At 41.1% G+C, this 17,675-nt stretch overlaps 1 protein-coding gene across 14 annotated transcripts in view; it reads right to left on the bottom strand.

Annotated features, from left to right (window-relative positions):
- The window catches only part of SOX6 (SRY-box transcription factor 6), a 783,111-nt gene that overhangs the window by 92,216 nt on the left and 673,220 nt on the right, over positions 1-17,675 (bottom strand). For 12 of the 14 annotated variants that reach the window (XM_085648094.1, XM_085648105.1, XM_085648099.1 and 9 more), the window contains one exon: positions 11,669-11,725. The exons of the other annotated variants lie outside the window; for them this stretch is intronic. In XM_085648094.1, coding sequence (XP_085504220.1) covers positions 11,669-11,725 — 57 coding nt within the window. The remainder of the gene's footprint in view (positions 1-11,668; positions 11,726-17,675) is intronic. 14 annotated transcript variants of the gene reach the window in all.

The raw sequence follows: 17,675 nt of genomic DNA, 5'->3' as shown, positions 1-17,675 counted from the left end.
ATATTATCACACACTAACCTCTCAACTGAGGTTGCTTCAACCTATATTTTAGTTTTTTTAGAACTGGCTTGATAGCACATCTTACAGCATGACCTATTGTTACCAACTCTTTAAACTTATATAAAGTGGGCTATCACTCCTCTGAGAGGAGACTTTTTCTCTCACTTCATTCTGCTGGCAGTTTGGAGTATCATTCCACCTCATATGGAGCATTAGCCGTGCAATACTTGAAGATCTATTAAACATTTAAAAAAGTGCACTGAATCATCACACATCAAGTTTTTTTTTCATACACGTATTTGATGTGGAAAGCAATATTTTTGTTTTTCTCTGCAGGAGGCATTTTAATGTTTTCGTCACTGCTCCTAAATTCAATCCAACATACTGGCTGTACAATGCTTGTTTTAACCTCAAGGTTCCCTAGCAATGCATTACACACCGCAAGTATTTCAATATTTAATTAAAATTTGATATTGAGCATAAATTCCTGCAAAGTAACATTCATATCTTATGTCCTTCATTTAAAGAGTCTTGGTAATCTCGAATTAGACACATTATGGAATTTATGTCCAAATCAAAAATGCATCTAGTTAAAAAAACAAACCACACTTTTACCCTGTCTATGCTTCAAATTGAGGAATTTCTGTGTGAAAAACACAATTTTTCAGTGTGTATTAACACATCAAATAATTGTGCAGTTAAAGGGAGAGTCTGTTTTCAATATATAAACCACACATTTCTTTTGCAATGTATGTCTCTTTTTAATAGAATTCCCCTTTGTCCACATTCTACAATGCTCAAGCTATGCCCATCATTCAGAAAACTTAACTGAATTCTTGGAGAGAAAAAAAACAATGTGAGAAAAACCCTAAGCAGATGTTAAGAACATCGTGGTGGCACTATTCGTTCCTATTTCAGATCACTTTGTGTGCAGAAAATAGTACTACCCACTGATGTAGACACAAGAAACAGTGGGCAATACCACTAGCTAGCAATTGTGTGTGTCCTAAAAGTCAAAATATAAGTTTGTGGTTGGTAATACAGGAGCTGCCAAAAGTGCATGTGTGTTTCAAAAGGTTTCACTTGGCAGTGAAAAAGCAGTGGCAAAAAGTAGCAGTAAATTGCTTACAGAGCTGTCTGGACTAGATCGGTTTAGAATATCACAGAAATGAAGGCTTTTCTCTCAGAAGCTTATTATGTGAGAAGTTTACTATGTCCTTTTATTCATCATTCCAAATGTGCATTAAAAACCTGCGATCGAGAAAATGGGATACTTGAATTTTGTGGCAAAATATGAAGTCTGTACTTGCAAGATGCACTAGATACGACTTTTGTGATTTGAAAAATGTGAAAATACTCTTTATCATTTGCCTTCTTCCTTTAAACCTACATTTTTGACCTTGAAGAAAGCAATACGTGATACTTATGCTAGACTCAAATCTTCACCTTCCTCACCCTCCCACCCCCTTTTCCCATGGCATAACCTTTTGCACATAAACCCCAAAGCGTCCACCATTTATTCCCGTTTAATGGTACCCCCTGAGATCCGAGACAAAACCAAAGTGGAACTCTCATGGGAATCCGATCTGGGAACGAATTGGCCTATCTCTTTTTGGAACAGAATTTGGACGAAACTTAGGAAATCATCCAGAGCGGCCAGCACAACACAAACACTCTTCTTTATTTACAACAGATTGTTTCTTACCCCCACATACCTACATAAAATACACAACACAAATCTCAACACTTGCTGGACATGTTCCCAGGTTCACGTTGATTTCCATCATATGCTTTTCACCTGTCCACATGTTTTTATATTCTGGAAACAGGTCTGGCACCAAATCAACACTATATTTCACACCACAATTCCTCTCTCCCCTACAAACATTTTCCTAGGTAGTTTAACACCGGACTGGAAACAAGTCAATCCCAGTTACCACTTATTGATTTGTTAATAGCTGTAGCTTTTCAGCAAATATCAAAAAAATTGAAAGATTACTCTAAATTGTCCTATTTAGCTTGGTGGTATGCTGTATGTCACAATCATCGCCTCGATACGGCACTCGTTCATCCTATCTCTCTTGCTACTAAACGTTCTCACCTTTGGGGCCCACTCACACAATTTCTAGATGATACCGTGAAGAAAACGTCTTTACCTGCTCCCTCACAACAAGAAGTTACCAAGCTTCCTTGACCTCCTATTGTTTATTCATAATTATGTTTAATTCATCATTTTCTATTATATATACATATTTTTATTTTATTTAATTGTGTATTTTTTACATGTACTGTTATTTACGATTTCTGTGAACCTTTGCTTGTATTCATATCATCTTCTATATTATCCTTTTACTATTTTAATGGATATTATATATCATTATTGTTCTTTATTACACCTTCATGTATTTATGTACTAACAAATAACTGCATATGTGAAGTATTGTTTTTAAGATCATATTAATCTTTTCAATAAACCTTTCCTTGAACTTAAAAAGAAATATGTGAAAATGTATTCTACATTCATAAGAAATAGTCTTTACCAAACTGCAATGAATTGCGTTGTATTTTTAAAAAATATATCCAGGAAAAGCAGCCTGCAGCATATGCCACAATGCAAAATATACATATCGTGACCGTCATGAAGGCGGTCGCATCATAATGTAGGCAGCAGGACTGCCAACTTATAGTCGGCGGTCCTGCTTCCGCCACGGTGCCGTTCGGACAAGAGTCTGACCAGCATCGTAATGAGGCCCTAAGTGTTATGAATGGTATTCAGAATGACATCAATAATCTCATAAAAAGGAGACATTAGAGAGTGGAGACGAAGTTAAGGGATGATGAGAAGGAGAAGTAGGGTAAGATGACCTAGGTAACAGTTAATGTGGCCCAGTAAAGTGACATCGAAAGGAAGACTGATGGGAACGCGTCGAGTAAGGCAAAAGGGAGAAGGTTAGATACAAGTGGGTGGATACAGATGTATGTAATGAGTGAAGGAGAATGGGGCAAAGGGAGAGGGGGAAAGTGTGGCATGGAGGAAATTAGTCTGTAAAAAAGACACAAGGCAAAAAACAAGGAAAAGTAGAAATGGTATAGCAGAGCTCATTAAAACTGTCAGGAAATGCGCTAGAGAGCCATGTTTTGATAGATGTGTGAAACATGCTTCACGTGTGATGTCCTTGGTCTTCTTTCTGATTCTCCATACACACGTGCGGGCCTATATACTCAGGCTTCTAACAATTATACCAAAACCTTGAGAAGCAGTGGCTTGCTAGTTTATATACAATTGAGACTTTGGTTTGGATCTTTGACTGAGATCAAATAAGACAAAATACAAGAGAAGTGGAGCAGTCCTTGCCACATAGGAAAAGGGTTATATCACCTTCACTCATGATAAGAACACTCAGCAATTTAGTCCAGCCATGACAAAGCCCGTTACTCTCGGTCTGTTCCTCATATTTACTTTTCAATGTCTTGCACACAATAGGTCCATCTCTTGTGATGACTATATCAACTGGTAAGGGACCTTTGATGGCCATGTTAACTGGAACCCTATGCATGTATTTATGTTTGTATGCATGTATTTTTTATTTTAATTTTTTATTTTATTGGTATATGAAATTAGTATACAGGAGACCATATGATAATCAGGATAGTACCTCATACAGTCTTATGAAAAATACAGAAACACTAATTTCAAACAACAATAAAACTCCAGACCCCCCCACCACCACATACCGTAGAAGCTTCCTAGCATGTATCAATATCCATCACAGAACTGATCAACTCTCAATCTTGGTGATGGTACCTGTGAAATCTTGAATACCCCAATTAGTGACAGTGGGCCAGGGCACCAAGCTAACCCAATCCAAGATTATGTAAAGACAGTGCACCATGTAATTAGCCAAGCACAACCTGTATCTGATCTTGGGGCTCCAACAGTGCTTGGGTCATTACGGCCCATGCAAGCAAGGCATCCTGTGCTTTCTCATCTTTCCTAGTCTTTTTCATATGTGCTTCTTCTGCCCCTGCCCATTCTAGCATGTCCTTTTCCCAGTTTTCTCTAGTAGGGGTCAATGTCCCGCCCAACGTCTGACTATCCTTCTTTTTGTCACATTAGCCCCAACACTGTAAAGCACCTTGTCGGACTCTGTTTTGGGTCGTCAGGAAGAAGCCCCAACAAACATTTAGAGATTGTGTACGGAACAACCCATCCCATTGCCTGCTTAAGCTGGGGCAATATTTCAAGCCAGTAGGCGGCCACCACTGGGATACCATGTGCAGGAAGTCAGCCTCCGACTCCCCGCATCTGGGTAAGTGCTGTTTTCTTGATACCTAAATAGTGTGCAGCCGTAGGTCATATGTACAATTTTGGATTGGATTTGTTTGAGGCTAGCACATACTGAGACCCACTGGACTCTGCATGATTCTTGGACCAATCTTTAGGGGAGGGTGTTTCATTGCTATAGCACTGCCTGTCTCCTGTATATGCATGCTTTAACCGGTCTATCCATATGCAATGCTCGATACAGGTGCGCTATCATTTTGCGGCCCCTGCCATTGATAAAATAGAGGCAAGTGCACGCGTAATGTCAAGGGCGTTAGGGAACATTGGCTTTAGCTGGCGTACCATAGTAGCGATCTTCGCACATTAAGGAATTGACCAGGTCCCAATGCAAACTTCTCCATGGCCTCCTGTAAGGTACCAAACTGACCCTCATGGTGAAGGTCAGACAGCATTAAACATCGCCCCTCCTGCCACTTTTCTACTGGCACATGACTGCCAATTTGTGCAAAGGGATGAATTATCTAGATGTCTAAATCAGACGTGTAGGGTGCCCGTCGCACCACCCACTGCACCGCCTGTTCCCAGAGTCTGGCCATAAGACAGACCAGGCAGGGAAAATGATGAGGTAACCCCCTTCCTCGCATCAAGATTAGCCAAAGTTGATGCTCTCCATGTGTACCATTCAGCAGGGCCCTCTGCCAGTTGGGCTCTCCATCCAGCCAATGTACAGCATTGCCAGATAACAGAGCTCCATATCAGGAATTGCCCCTTGGTCCCAATCCCTCGTCATCATGGAGAGGCCCACCCTGCATCTTTTTCCGCTTCAAAGAAGCTTGGTCAAGAGCGAGTCCAGCTCGCGAACAACCTTCTGGGACTTTAATAAAAGGTCCCCTGCTTGACATACAATGTCTGCGGCAGTTCCGCCATTTAATGAGCACTATCTTACCAATCAGAGATAAATGCAGCGTATTCCAGAACTGGATGGAAGAGTGTAGACCACTCAGCACTCTTCCAATGTAAAACTGGTAAAACTGTCGTTCATCCGGGGTAACATAGATCCCCAAATACATTTTTGTTGGTACATTTACTCTGGTATACTTAAGGGCATTGTTCTCCATCACCAAGGATATGATAGGTATGACTACATTTTATAGGGGAATGTTTGGAGAAGTATGTTGGCAACTGTATATGTTTGCAGAGTGAAATCGTTTTACTTGAATCCTGCTTGCTTATCTTATTAGCCGTTAGTGGTAATTTTTGGGGTGCTCTTGAATTGAATATGTATGAACAGCATTTGATGTCCATGTTGTTTTGGTTAATGATTTCCATTATGCTGTCATCAATAGTGACAAGTGGTGTTTTTAAACCAAGACAGTGATTTCAGAGGTGAGTAGCTCTAGGGAGTTCTAGGGAGCTCTTTAAACCAAAAGCCATCACAGATGTGCACTCACAAGATTTACTGCATAACCTGCCCAGTAGATTTTAGAAGAAAATAGCTGGAATGGAGGCAGAGGTGCAACCACACTTTCATCTTTGCACCAGCTATACTCAGAGGACAGTTGTAGACCAGATCCATTGCAGCTTGTATCCCCTCAAAGAATGAATAATAGTGAGGCCTTCAAGTCATCCTCCTCCTAGTTAAATTTCCAGCCTTTCTGGTGGAAGAACTGAACAGGATGGGGTGTGTCAACGATTTAGAAGCATATATATTGAGAGATTGTGAACAAAATTGTCGGAAGGAGGGGAGACAGAGGGATCATCATTTGTCAGGCCCTGCATTTGCTGCAACTTGTACTAACAGATTGTAAAGCAACTCCGTCATAAATAGGCCAATACAAGTAGATGGTGCCACACGCTGAATCGGCTGTGTTTTCTCTTTCATTAAGTGACATGTATTTAAACTTTCCAACAGGTCTTCGTCCTATAAGGGGCCTGCTTGAGTTTGTTTTACTTGGCACTGCAGAACATTCTGACATGCCCGCCTGCTGTAATGTATTATATACATGTGCTTTAAACTGTTAAACTCAATTCTTTATATGTATGGGACTCCAATTGTGGCCAAAAAGTCAAGATCAAGTCTGTCAGAAGGGAAGGCAAAGGGGGATATTCCTATGAATTATCAGTCTCAGAAGTGGGCTTTCAGATAGCAGTCCTGGAGTGCACCGTCCTGTTTCTTGCCTTGGTTGCAGCAACATTATACCAGCGTGATTCCTGTGCCAAGAATAACATGTCACTTTAATAAGAGAAGTGACTTAATCCTTGGAATAACGTGGGTCTCTGCCTCTTTCTTCTCTCTCTCTCTCTCTCTCTCTCTCTCTCTCTCTCTCTCTCTTTCCTCTCTCTCTCGCTCTCTTGCGCACTCAGGACTTTCTCCTATGTCTCTATCCCCGCTTTCCCTCTCAGTCTCATTTGCTTTTGCTACACTCTTGCTCTCTCTCTCACGTTCTGTCGTCTATCATCGGTCCTTCTTCCTACTTGTCACCTTGGAAAGGTAGCAATTGGCCTCCCAAATCTAGTATGCCGTAGTTTTCAATGCCACAACGAATTACAGTGCAAATAGGGATTGTTAGCATGGCAGCTAGCTCAAGACAGTTTTACACAGAGTAGGACCATGCTGCAGTCTATGATCTAGCAGATAAGACACCAGACATGCTGGTGCACCCACCATCATACACACACCCACAGTTTCAGCAATGCCAAGGTAAAATAAATATTTTTTCACAGACATTTTAGATGATTATAGTGTGAGCTCATTGTAACACTACATGCTGAGCCTGATTTTGTGTGGCATGTGTTGACAATGCAACTCTTAACTTTGATTCACTATGGTTTGTGTTTGATATTGTAGGGGAAAAATACTGCCCAATTCCAAGCTCAGCAGTCAGGCCAGATAAAACTGCATACATTACAATCAGTCATCCATGCAAGACCACCTATATTGAATTCAAACCGGCATCTGCTGATCCCTGACAGTAGGACAAATATGACCTTCCTGCTTCACAATTCTTTATCATCATTCACCCTTTTTAGAAACTTATGATCTGTGGTTAACAGCTTTTCCTTGAATTATATCAGGAGGCATAGTTTGTAAGCAGGAACATCACTGAAGGAAGATGGGGGCTCCCTCTCTGATCACAAAAATCGCTTTCACTTTGGTGCTGTTGTTGCCTCCCTGTCTAAACACCTGACAATGGAAAACCTATCACACAAAGTCACAATATGTGAAAAAGGTCTGAAAGTCAAATTTTTGCCCATAACAAAAGGTTTAGAGCAGTGGCCTCAAGCAAACTGAAGAAAATATTGAGACGGGCTGAAGACTAAAGCTGCAGAACTTTCTCAGCCTCCTGAGAAGTCTAGAACCCCAAACTCCATTTCTAAACAAGCATTAGCAAGCCAACAGCTCTGGCCTTGGCAAGCTGGTGGAATTAATACATTTACACATTTTCATTTTTATTGCAAGAATATGCCACAAAAATAAGGGAGTAAATCTGGTGGCTATATACGTGCTATAAAAAAATTAAAAAAAACCCATCTAGTAACATGTTAATAGAAAATCATGGGTGCTTCCTAAATAGTAGCTGCATTTAAAACAGGCATATAACCCTTTTTTAGTATTAATGTACATCTCAGCAAATTGAGATTCTTATTGGTGGAAAAGGGTACTATTTGTTTTCACTTACTGTAACCTGAAGACATGGTTCAACTACACAAAAACAACTAAAAAATAAAGTGCTAGACAATGGGCAGAAAAAAGCATTGACAAATTAAAGAATTGACCGATGTATACTTCAGTAAGGTTGAAGTGCAAATGTGAGCAGGCAGAATGTCACCACTCATGGTGTAGGAGAGGAGAGCCAATGGGTGAGGTGTGCTGACCTTGTGGATGCTGATCAGTGGAAGCAAAATGTGAATGTCGAACTGGGTAATGGATGATTAGGGCTCACCCAAAGCCCTGCTATGAATGTGCATAGGTTATTTATTTATGAATGTTTTTGATTAATTGAGGCTGATGAAATAGATAAAGCTGCCTAAAGGCCAGATCAAAAAATCACTATTGAGGCAAAAATGTGCTCTACTGTCAAATAGGTGTTTTTCAGCATTCAACAGTTAAACCAAAAACCGATTAACATTGAAACGAAACAACATGAAGGCTTTCATGGGTCATTAATTAACTCAAAATTGGACTGTGTCCTAATGTGATAAGAAGTAGGCTACTGGAAGAAATTAGTTTGAAAATAAAATTTTACTAGTGAACCATGTAAGAATTGCACTTTAGAAATGTGTTTAAGCTGCTGCAGAAATATTTTCACACGTAGATAAAATTTGCCCATTTTATAATGTGAAATAATCCTTATTAATACTACAAACAGAGATATTAATCCTTCATATATAGAGGAAAGCATGCTAATAAAATGTTTATGAAATAGTATAATCAAAAAAGTTTGTACTGCGCTATCATTCTTAAATGTGCACGTTTATTAGAATATTTTGCCAACCACCAGCAACTTGCTTAGAATGTGCTGACTTCAAATGTGTGCTTCATTCAATTCCCTCACACCATGTTAGGTCATTTACCTTAATACAAAGAGACTTGCTGTGTTTGTTAAAATAATTATAATGTTTTAGACATTTTATGTATGTTTCATCAGAATATTATTGCTAGTTTGCCTCCACATCTCTGACAGGCCTTTGTCTTCACACTGAAACTCATAGAGCCTCTTTTAGCTTAGGTAGGAAGGTTCTCATGAGACCTTTCCCCCCTTTACCAAAGTCCTGAAAGAATGTTAACACTACAGCGGCATGAATGTTTACCGTGGGAATCAGGAGAAGAGGCATCAGAAGTTGACGACACCATCGGATGAGCAGTTTCCATTGACTGGGGGACTTAACACCTAATAGAGTTTTGATACATTATTGTGTGATTTTATAATAAATAGTATTCCTAGCTAGCTGAGGAAGAGAGACTGAGAGAGGTTCCCGATGAAAGGTCAAGTGATCCAGATCTGTCTCCACTGTCTAGTGGCTCTTGTCCTGGAGAGTTGATGTTTTACTTTGTTACCAACCGCTATTGCTAAAGGTGACTTATTTCCTTTTATCTGAAAACCTTTTGCTGATCAATGCTTCTGCAAAGATCATTCTATCATTGGCGGTAGCTACTGCGGCTGTGGGAGCTCTGCTGAGTTTACAAAACGACTCTTTATGGGAAGATCTTTTCTTATTCTCACTCTTACTCTTATCCGATAAGGGACTCTTTATGGGTTCTACTTAGAATAGGTTAGGTCCCCTTTCCTTAGTTTAGTGATGCTTTCCTTTATGGAACACTGTGTACTGATTTATGCTGTCACTAATCAATCTTTTACATATATTTCTATAAACTGACTAATCTGAATAAAGATGACAAAACAATACTAATCTTTTAAGACAAATAGATGTGTTGAAACCTTCACCAACTTCTCATCATTGACTGAACATTCAAATTCTGTCAGTGATATATGCATAGTTTATGTATTGTTCTAGCTCCATTCACAAACTGTGGAAAAGGTCCATTGACCTTTTTCAAGAGCCATCAGGATTCCCCAAGGACAGATTCTGTAAATTGGGTATGTAATCTTAAAACCATACTTAGCTGATCCTCAGGCTCCCGCACTACCAAACAATAGCTTGGCTGCATTGTGGGCAATATGTGGTAGCAAAAATAGATTAAACGTGCTACTTTAGTTATCATTGTGTAAGAATATCGTCTTTAGAGTAGTATGATTGGTATTTGAAGTGTAGTGGAGGAATTGCCCCATACTAGCTGTAAGCAAAATTTCTGCCCTCTTGCCATTTCCAGTCAAGCTTCTAACACAACCCAAGAATCAAACTCCCACAGAAGAAAAAGTGGCAATGTGCTATTGTAGGCAGAAAGATCTGCAACTTATTTTTATCCAGTCCTTAGAGAAACTAAATCTGTGATGCCTTTCAGGAAAAAAAAACGAAATATTATCTAATTCAGGAGTTAATCAGCACTTTGAAAACATTTCGTCCACCTCAGGTTCTTCCATGAGAGTTTTGGGGTCATCAGTAAAGCGGGGACCGAGAAAAAGGGGTCTCAAAATGTGTTTTCCCCATTTAGTTTTCCATAGGACCCCCAGATTGAGCCAGGGCCTGAGGGCGGTAGGGGGTTGACGCACTGTTTGTTGGTGGGAGGGGCACCCCCCTCCACCAGCCTTCGGGAGGCCTTGAGCTCTGAACTTGGAAGGGGAAACTCAGTGAAAGGGAGGACCCACTAGAAACTGGTGGAGGACTGGACAGAAGATGTCCCTGGAGTACACAGACTTTTAGCTGTGAAACAGGTATTTGTGCACGTTTGAGTGTGCAGCGGATGTCTGTGCTTTCTGTGTAATCAAATAATTTTTACATTTCTACAAAGAGTAGCATTGTGCTGGACACTGATGTTATTATGCACTGGGGTGGCAGAGGTGGTAGTAATCTTCAGTCTGAGTAACCATCACATTAATCTCCCTCAGAAGCCTGTGACTGCTCGCCACTCTACCACTGAGAGGCAAGTGCTGAACAAGTTTACCTCAGCCCAGTTAGCTACTTATACTAAGACAGGCCCTGGGTCATCAGTGGCGAAAGGCCTCACCCATATGGTTGTTGTCCAGTAGCCCATATCTGCCCAATGGCCTCCTCAACAGGGTATGACAGTACCCCAATGATCTATCACTTCGTGCTCTGCCTGAACTTCTATGCTGCTGGCCACGCTTTTCTTCAACAAGCTTACAATTGGCATGCATCTCCAGGAGACCCGGTCATCAATATACTGGCATTTTCTCAGTGTCGAGAATGGGAAAACACCAAAGTTTTGTTACTTTCCTTTCTTTCTTGGTTCATCTAATTTCTAAACATCTTGGAAGATAGTACCTACATAGACTCTTTTTGTACCCACCTCTGGAATTCTGTCAGCTTCTTCTGTGATACTCAATTAACTGGCTCCAACTGATTAGAGAATTGCAATGTAGTGCCGAAGATCAGTGTTATTTCCTTAATTTTTTGGAGTTCTGGTCACTTGGTTCTAGTCACTTGGTTATTTAGAAATTGAATTTTTAGAAATGGAGTCACAGAAAGTTTTTGGATAGCAATTGAATAGGTCAGAGACAGAAACCTCCTGTTGGTAGTGCAAATGCACCATGCACACAGAATTGGAGGAATTCTAAACGTTTGGCAGGCTTTTTGAAGATGCAGAATTTAGATGAAGACATAATGAATGCCTTGCCAAACTTTAGGAACATAAGAAGAACTAAAAATAGATTGGCAGATAAGTGAATGTGACAACTGGTGTCATGCCAAAACCTGGACAGAGGAAAGATAATATACAGTTACATTATGTTAGTGACTCACTGTGTGTATAGTTCTAATGCATATCCTTCCAGTGATGGCATCTATCCGCACTGGCATCTGAAATATAGCAAACATTGTTGCTGCACTTTAGAAAAGTCAATGTAATTAAGGGGTTAAATCACCACAAAACAAGAAGGCCAGGAGAAAGCATGCTATCATGCGCAAACCCATGACATATTTTAAGCCCATCCAGAAAAGACACAACATGCATAGCAAGGACCTCTGAGGTCCCGCTGTCTCATGAACTCCTACCCTTTATCTTCCTGTGTTTTCATGCTGTACCAATAGAGAAAAGGCATTGCAGCAAATAAGTTTAAACCGAAATGGCTCAAGGGAGTTTTCCTTTTTTGCCTACCCTTGGATCCACTCAGACAGGCTGACTATAATCACATCACGTATGCGCACGCATGTGAATGCATTGGTGCAATCTTGAAATGGCTTTTCTTTACTAGAAAACTGATTCTAAGGTGGCCACTCCTGCATCCATGTGCAGGTATGCTAATGTCTACGCATACAAGCATTGGCAAAACCAATGGCTTAGGTTTTTTCCAGGCAAAGCATATTGGCATTGTTAATGCACGTTCCTCTTATCTGTCTTACCGCATGGTTAGGTGACTTGATATGTTTCTTCTGAGAGTTAGTAGTCTCCAAGTTGATTTAAGTTGTGTGCATCCATGTGATGATCTAAATAAGCCTTGAGCTCTAGGTAGGGTGTAGTATGATAATGTACTGCAATGGAGGTAGCAAAGCAACCATCCTTACATTCTAAATCCAAAGTGTTCAGTCCTGTTTGCTAAGTGTTTTTATGGTGTTTGATCTTTTCACATTTGTGTTGTAGACACATCTGCAATGTTTGCTCCAGAATGACTACATCTGGCACTTGGGAACCATCATCTAACTTAAAAATAAAGTTTGACAGCGCAAAAGCCATCTATAACCTCAAGACAGCTTTGGTTGCGGGACTCGCTTTGTGCTCCGCTGTCTGTGCCAGGCTGAGGTTTGAGACAGAACTTTTACATGTTCCAATGAACGACGTTTCTCAGTTCAGACTCCATAGCTAAACCACAGGAATTCATGGTTACCATTAAAGGTATAGTGAGAACTGCAGGAATGGCACGATGAAAGGACAATACTTTGGAAGAGAACACAGGTCATTAGCATGACCTATGACTTCAACCTGACTCAATCTTAATACCCACCACGAAAAATGGATGCACCCAACCACATACACGCCATGCTCTCTGCAGACAGAATTAAATATGCTAGGCATTGAGCTCAGTGGTCTCTGTCCCAGTTTCCTCCGAACAGTTTGTGATTATAGGCTAACCATGACCTCTTGTTTTTTGCCACGTCACCTCGCAGTGTCTTGATGCCTCTTGATGATCTGATAGTCCTTAATGTGTTTCATCCTTAACATAACGTTTTAGAAAAATTATGAATAAGGATCAGCCATAATTTCAAACAATTGAGTTGAAGTAAGCTTTCCACAAATGTTGTGGGTGCATTTGCCTCCAAACCCCCATCAAAGCTATGTCTCAAACTCTGATGGTGCACGTTCACCTCGCGGCCTGGGCACTAGCAGGAAAGGAGGGAGGAGGTACTCGCATGCTAATCTGCGGGTTGCATTAAAATCAGATCTTACTTTTCAAGAGCACTGCTTCAAGGCGGCTTTATATTCCACGCCGGCAATTCACTGGCCCCTCAGAATTGCATTCTGAAGAGATTTCCTATTAGCTCTATTAGAAGAAAATATACATTGTAGGGCATCTGGAAGAGCAGGAGTCTTTAAGAGCTGCTTTGGTTAACTTTGAACTTGAAGTTGCTTTTTGGAATGTTCATAAATCATCCCAAAAAGCACATTACCTTTGCTGATTCAAATGCAGAAAATGCTGGTGCTCTGAGGCGTTGATCTACTGCTTACTTTCTTCGATTTTTTTAAATCGGATAAAAAAAAATACTAACATCACCAGTAATGGATTTTTGTGTTTCTTATGTTACATAAACGAACTCTGTAAATCTTTCATATTTCCCGAGTTCACCTTTTAAAATATTGTTCACTAATTCACATTAGTTTACCATTTTCATCCCACTTCTCTTTGTGGCTTATTCGTCCTGTAGTGATGGGAAGTTTCTTTAGCTTACATCGTTTTACGTTATGGGGTTCTGGGTAGTCCATTGGTATTTAAGATCATAGTTCACAGCCCTCTTTCCCTCTTTTTAACCATGTATCAGCCCATTTCGGAATCTCTCTTCTCTGTTTCAATCGGGGAACAGAGAGCTATGAACTACCTCTTTGCAATGCACGTGCAATTCTGTAGCTAATTGTTTTCTTTCAAACTGACAATTTATTTGTACTTTTTTAACAGCACGGTCGACATTGATATGCATTTATGAATGTTTATGTGCTTACATCTAAATGCAAATATGGCATGCGATGGGCTTTGCAGAATAACGAGCCCATATCGTTCACGTTCATGCCCCCCTTACACGACGGAAATACACCCTGGCACCGCCTGCACGTCTCACTGACGCACAGAGTGGAGTCACACTTGTCTTCCGCTCACGAGCTGGAGATGTAAATACAGGCCTGGGATTCTGATAATAGCACACGCGTCAACCACACCTATCTCTGTCTCAAGGCTGCCATCGTTGTCGCACAACAGAACCTCAACACGCTGCCTCAGTACCATATCACTCACTCCGTGCTCCACTCCCCCTAAGAATAACACAACCTTCAGAGGAACAAGCTGCACAACTCGGCGTGTTTATTCAAAACACACCCTGCTGAACAATTTGTACGGAACACGCCTTGTGCTTATTGTTGCCCTGCATTGCTGCTGTCGTGTCTGAACGTATCCCGCCATGCAACAATGACTCCCGAGTCTATTGTACAAATAGGAGACGAGCCGCCTGGCTCATGCCAAGGAGTGAACGTCCTGCCCGCTTCCAGCTTTCAGAAAAAGGGGGCAGTGTTACACAAGAAGAAAAGCAGAGTGACTCACGTGCACACACTGCAGAGCAGGCGCTGCTTTGAAGTGGAGCTGCGATACGGCTGGTATTTCATGAATCAGCAAAGGTAGCACAGTGCTATCTCTGGGTAGTATGCATAAACAATGTCTGAGTGTGGAAATATGCATGGCTGGGCTTGTTGCTCTGTCAAGAACCCGTTCTAAACCTGATCCTCATTTTTAAAGTTTGGTGGTAGTGGCAAATATACATATTACTACCAGCAAACAGGGAGTGCACCGATGAAGTGCTTTTTAGATATGTCATGCTGCCTCGTGACACTGAATAACAGGTCTTAATGCTACCCTCCTCAATGGTACTAATGTTATCGACCTCAGAAGAGAGAAAGTCAAGATTGGACTCGCCAAGATCTGAACTTGTGAGAATCAAGTTATTTGTGCATCTTTGCAGCAAAGGTTAGCACCTCCAGAAGATGGGTTACGGCAACAGCCTTAGGACGCCACCACTAGGTCTTGAGTTGCTCTTTACAGCAAAATGCTGTTTTGTATGGCACATAGAAAATTCTCACAGTACGCAAGTATGCAACAGGCACCTTACAATTAAAATCTAAATTACAGAGGTGGGTGAGCCACTGACAGCTCGAGCCAGGCTGAAGCCTGAAGGCTGGCTCTGGCTCAGGTTGAGGTCCAGTTGGAACCTAGGGCCCTTCATGAGCTGAGCTTTCATGTGGCTTCTGTCTGCCTATCTCCCTTTGTCCTTGATGTGGCCTTACGACCAGAGCGGTCAACCTTGGAACTCAGGGCCAGACTGACCGTAGCATGCATCAGGCATTTTCCGGAGGGCTGGTTTTGTAGCAGTCGGGCCGTTTTTTTGTTACTGGGGGCCAGCTTGGCAGCGGTTCTTCAATATCAACCCCCAATAACAAAAGCAGCAGTGCTTCACACTTGTACCCTGCCCTATCCCCCGCCCCCCCCCCCCCGGGGGGCATGTCCTACAAATTTGCCAGGGCTGCTTTGGGTTCCCAGTCCAGCCCTGTTGGTACTAGGGAACCAGATTCAAGTCTGGGTGTTGGCTCATGTACTTGTGGGCAAATTGGTTAGTCTCCCTGTGCCTACAAACAATGAACTGTGAGAATTTGTAATATAACTGGCCCTCCAGGTCGAGGTGCACTATATAAAAACTTTAAAAAAATGCACAAACAGGTCAAAACAAAGCCTTAACATAATGAAAGACAAACTGATAGCCATTTAGTGGCTGCTATGTGCAAATTGAAACTAGAAAAACCTGGATAAATAGCGGCTTCCCCCACTTAAACTGTGTGATCTTAGGCAAATATTTGCTTTCATCAAAACTCATTACTGTACACATTTTTCAATTTTGAAAACACTTTATCATATTTTGTTGATCTTTGCTGTATGATTTACCTAGGAAACATTTTTAGGGCTTGGCTCGTGCACAGACTCCAAGATCCGAGCCAGACTCTTGGCTCAGCTCTCCCTGTTAATTTGTTGGCGCAGGAACCTCTACTTTCTTACCAAGCTCTGTGACGCTAAAGTTTGCACGGGGAATATTCTGGCTATTTTGCCTATTGTAGAAGTACAAAGAAAGACAACCTTGTTATTTAAGAAGTATGTTGCACCTGCAGAGGCCCTGTAAGAAAACAGCTTGCAATACAATTACAGAGGCCAATTTAGAATTTGGTGGATAGGGTAAACTGCCTCAAATATGATGGTGTGCCGTCTCCATCACACTTTCGGTTAGCCTGCTTTATTTTGAATTTGGGGGAATGCCTGCTTTCTGAAGGAGCTACCTCTGTCGACTTCGCAATTGCATGTCATACTCTGAAAGGCCAATGGGGTAGGGACTATTACAGCAAGGACCTCTGGCTACCCGCCCTATTTAGAATGGAAGATCACTGCCAAGAAAAACCTGGTGGTGCTGGACAGAAACAAAAAAAAAATGACTCCTACGCTCTGGGAGAAAAACTCACAGGGAGTGAGGGACAATATATATTTTTTTTGCTGTTCAAAACTAAACTCCAGCTTTGGAAGTTGATTTTTGAAAAATAAAAAGGTTTAGTGGGTAGCTGCCTGACAGACAGTGGCTTGCATCACCCTTGCAGGGCCTTCAGAGGGACCACAATGACAGAGGTTCCTCTTAAGGCACAGGGATCAGAGATCACCACCGGTTCAGTGGTGATCTCTAAATATGGCAGAAAGTAATCCACAAGGTTTGCTGATTTAATGACCTCTGCCACCCTGACGGAAGGGCAGGCGTCTCAACAGACTCTAAATCGGTCTGTTATTCTAGAACGTTAAGATATCTAGGGGATTCCATGTTATACTTTAAGTGAAAAAGTTACTTTTTACTAAAGCACCATTCTCATAATTTCTGCTCTTTTTTATGGTTGCCACACAAGGTTTTGTTCTTATAGCTTCAAGACGCCCCATGGACATCTAAAGAAAATTGTTCATAGGAAATAGTTTTTTGCACACTCCTGTCAAACATATTATAAGTTTCCTTTAAATAAAGTGAAAGTATAATGCGTAAATTAATTTAAAAACCTTATTCATCCTACAAGCCCTAGAGTTTATTCATGCAAGGCAGGAGCATAAATGAATGCGATAGTCAAAAGGCGCCCCCTAGTTGTGGTGCTCTGTTACTGTAAAATACCAATACACGCCATTATTATCAGTGTACCAAAGCTCTTCACTAGGCAAAATGCTATCTTATCTGAATTGCTAAATACCTCATACTGTTCCGGTCTCTGGACATCTACATTGTCCTTTACAAAAGAAGGCTTTAGGGGTTGATGTATCTCACAGCCATGACTGTTAAGAGATATTTTTATTTTTCTTCCCGTTTTGCCACCCAAGTGCATTAAATGTTCAAAGATGGTCAGTGTGGGATGGAGTCAAGACAGAGTTTCAGAATATCCCCATGAGCTAAATGTGCATGAAATCAGAGGTCCAAGTGAGGAGAAACTATTGGGATTGGTGTTCCAATACTTTTTTCATTATTGCAAATCAGTTACTATATT

The sequence above is a fragment of the Triturus cristatus genome, chromosome 3_2 (assembly GCF_964204655.1).
Source record: "Triturus cristatus chromosome 3_2, aTriCri1.1, whole genome shotgun sequence".
Lineage (NCBI taxonomy): Eukaryota > Metazoa > Chordata > Amphibia > Caudata > Salamandridae > Triturus > Triturus cristatus.
Note: the sequence above shows the minus strand (reverse complement) of the source record. Positions and strands in the feature narration are given on the sequence as shown.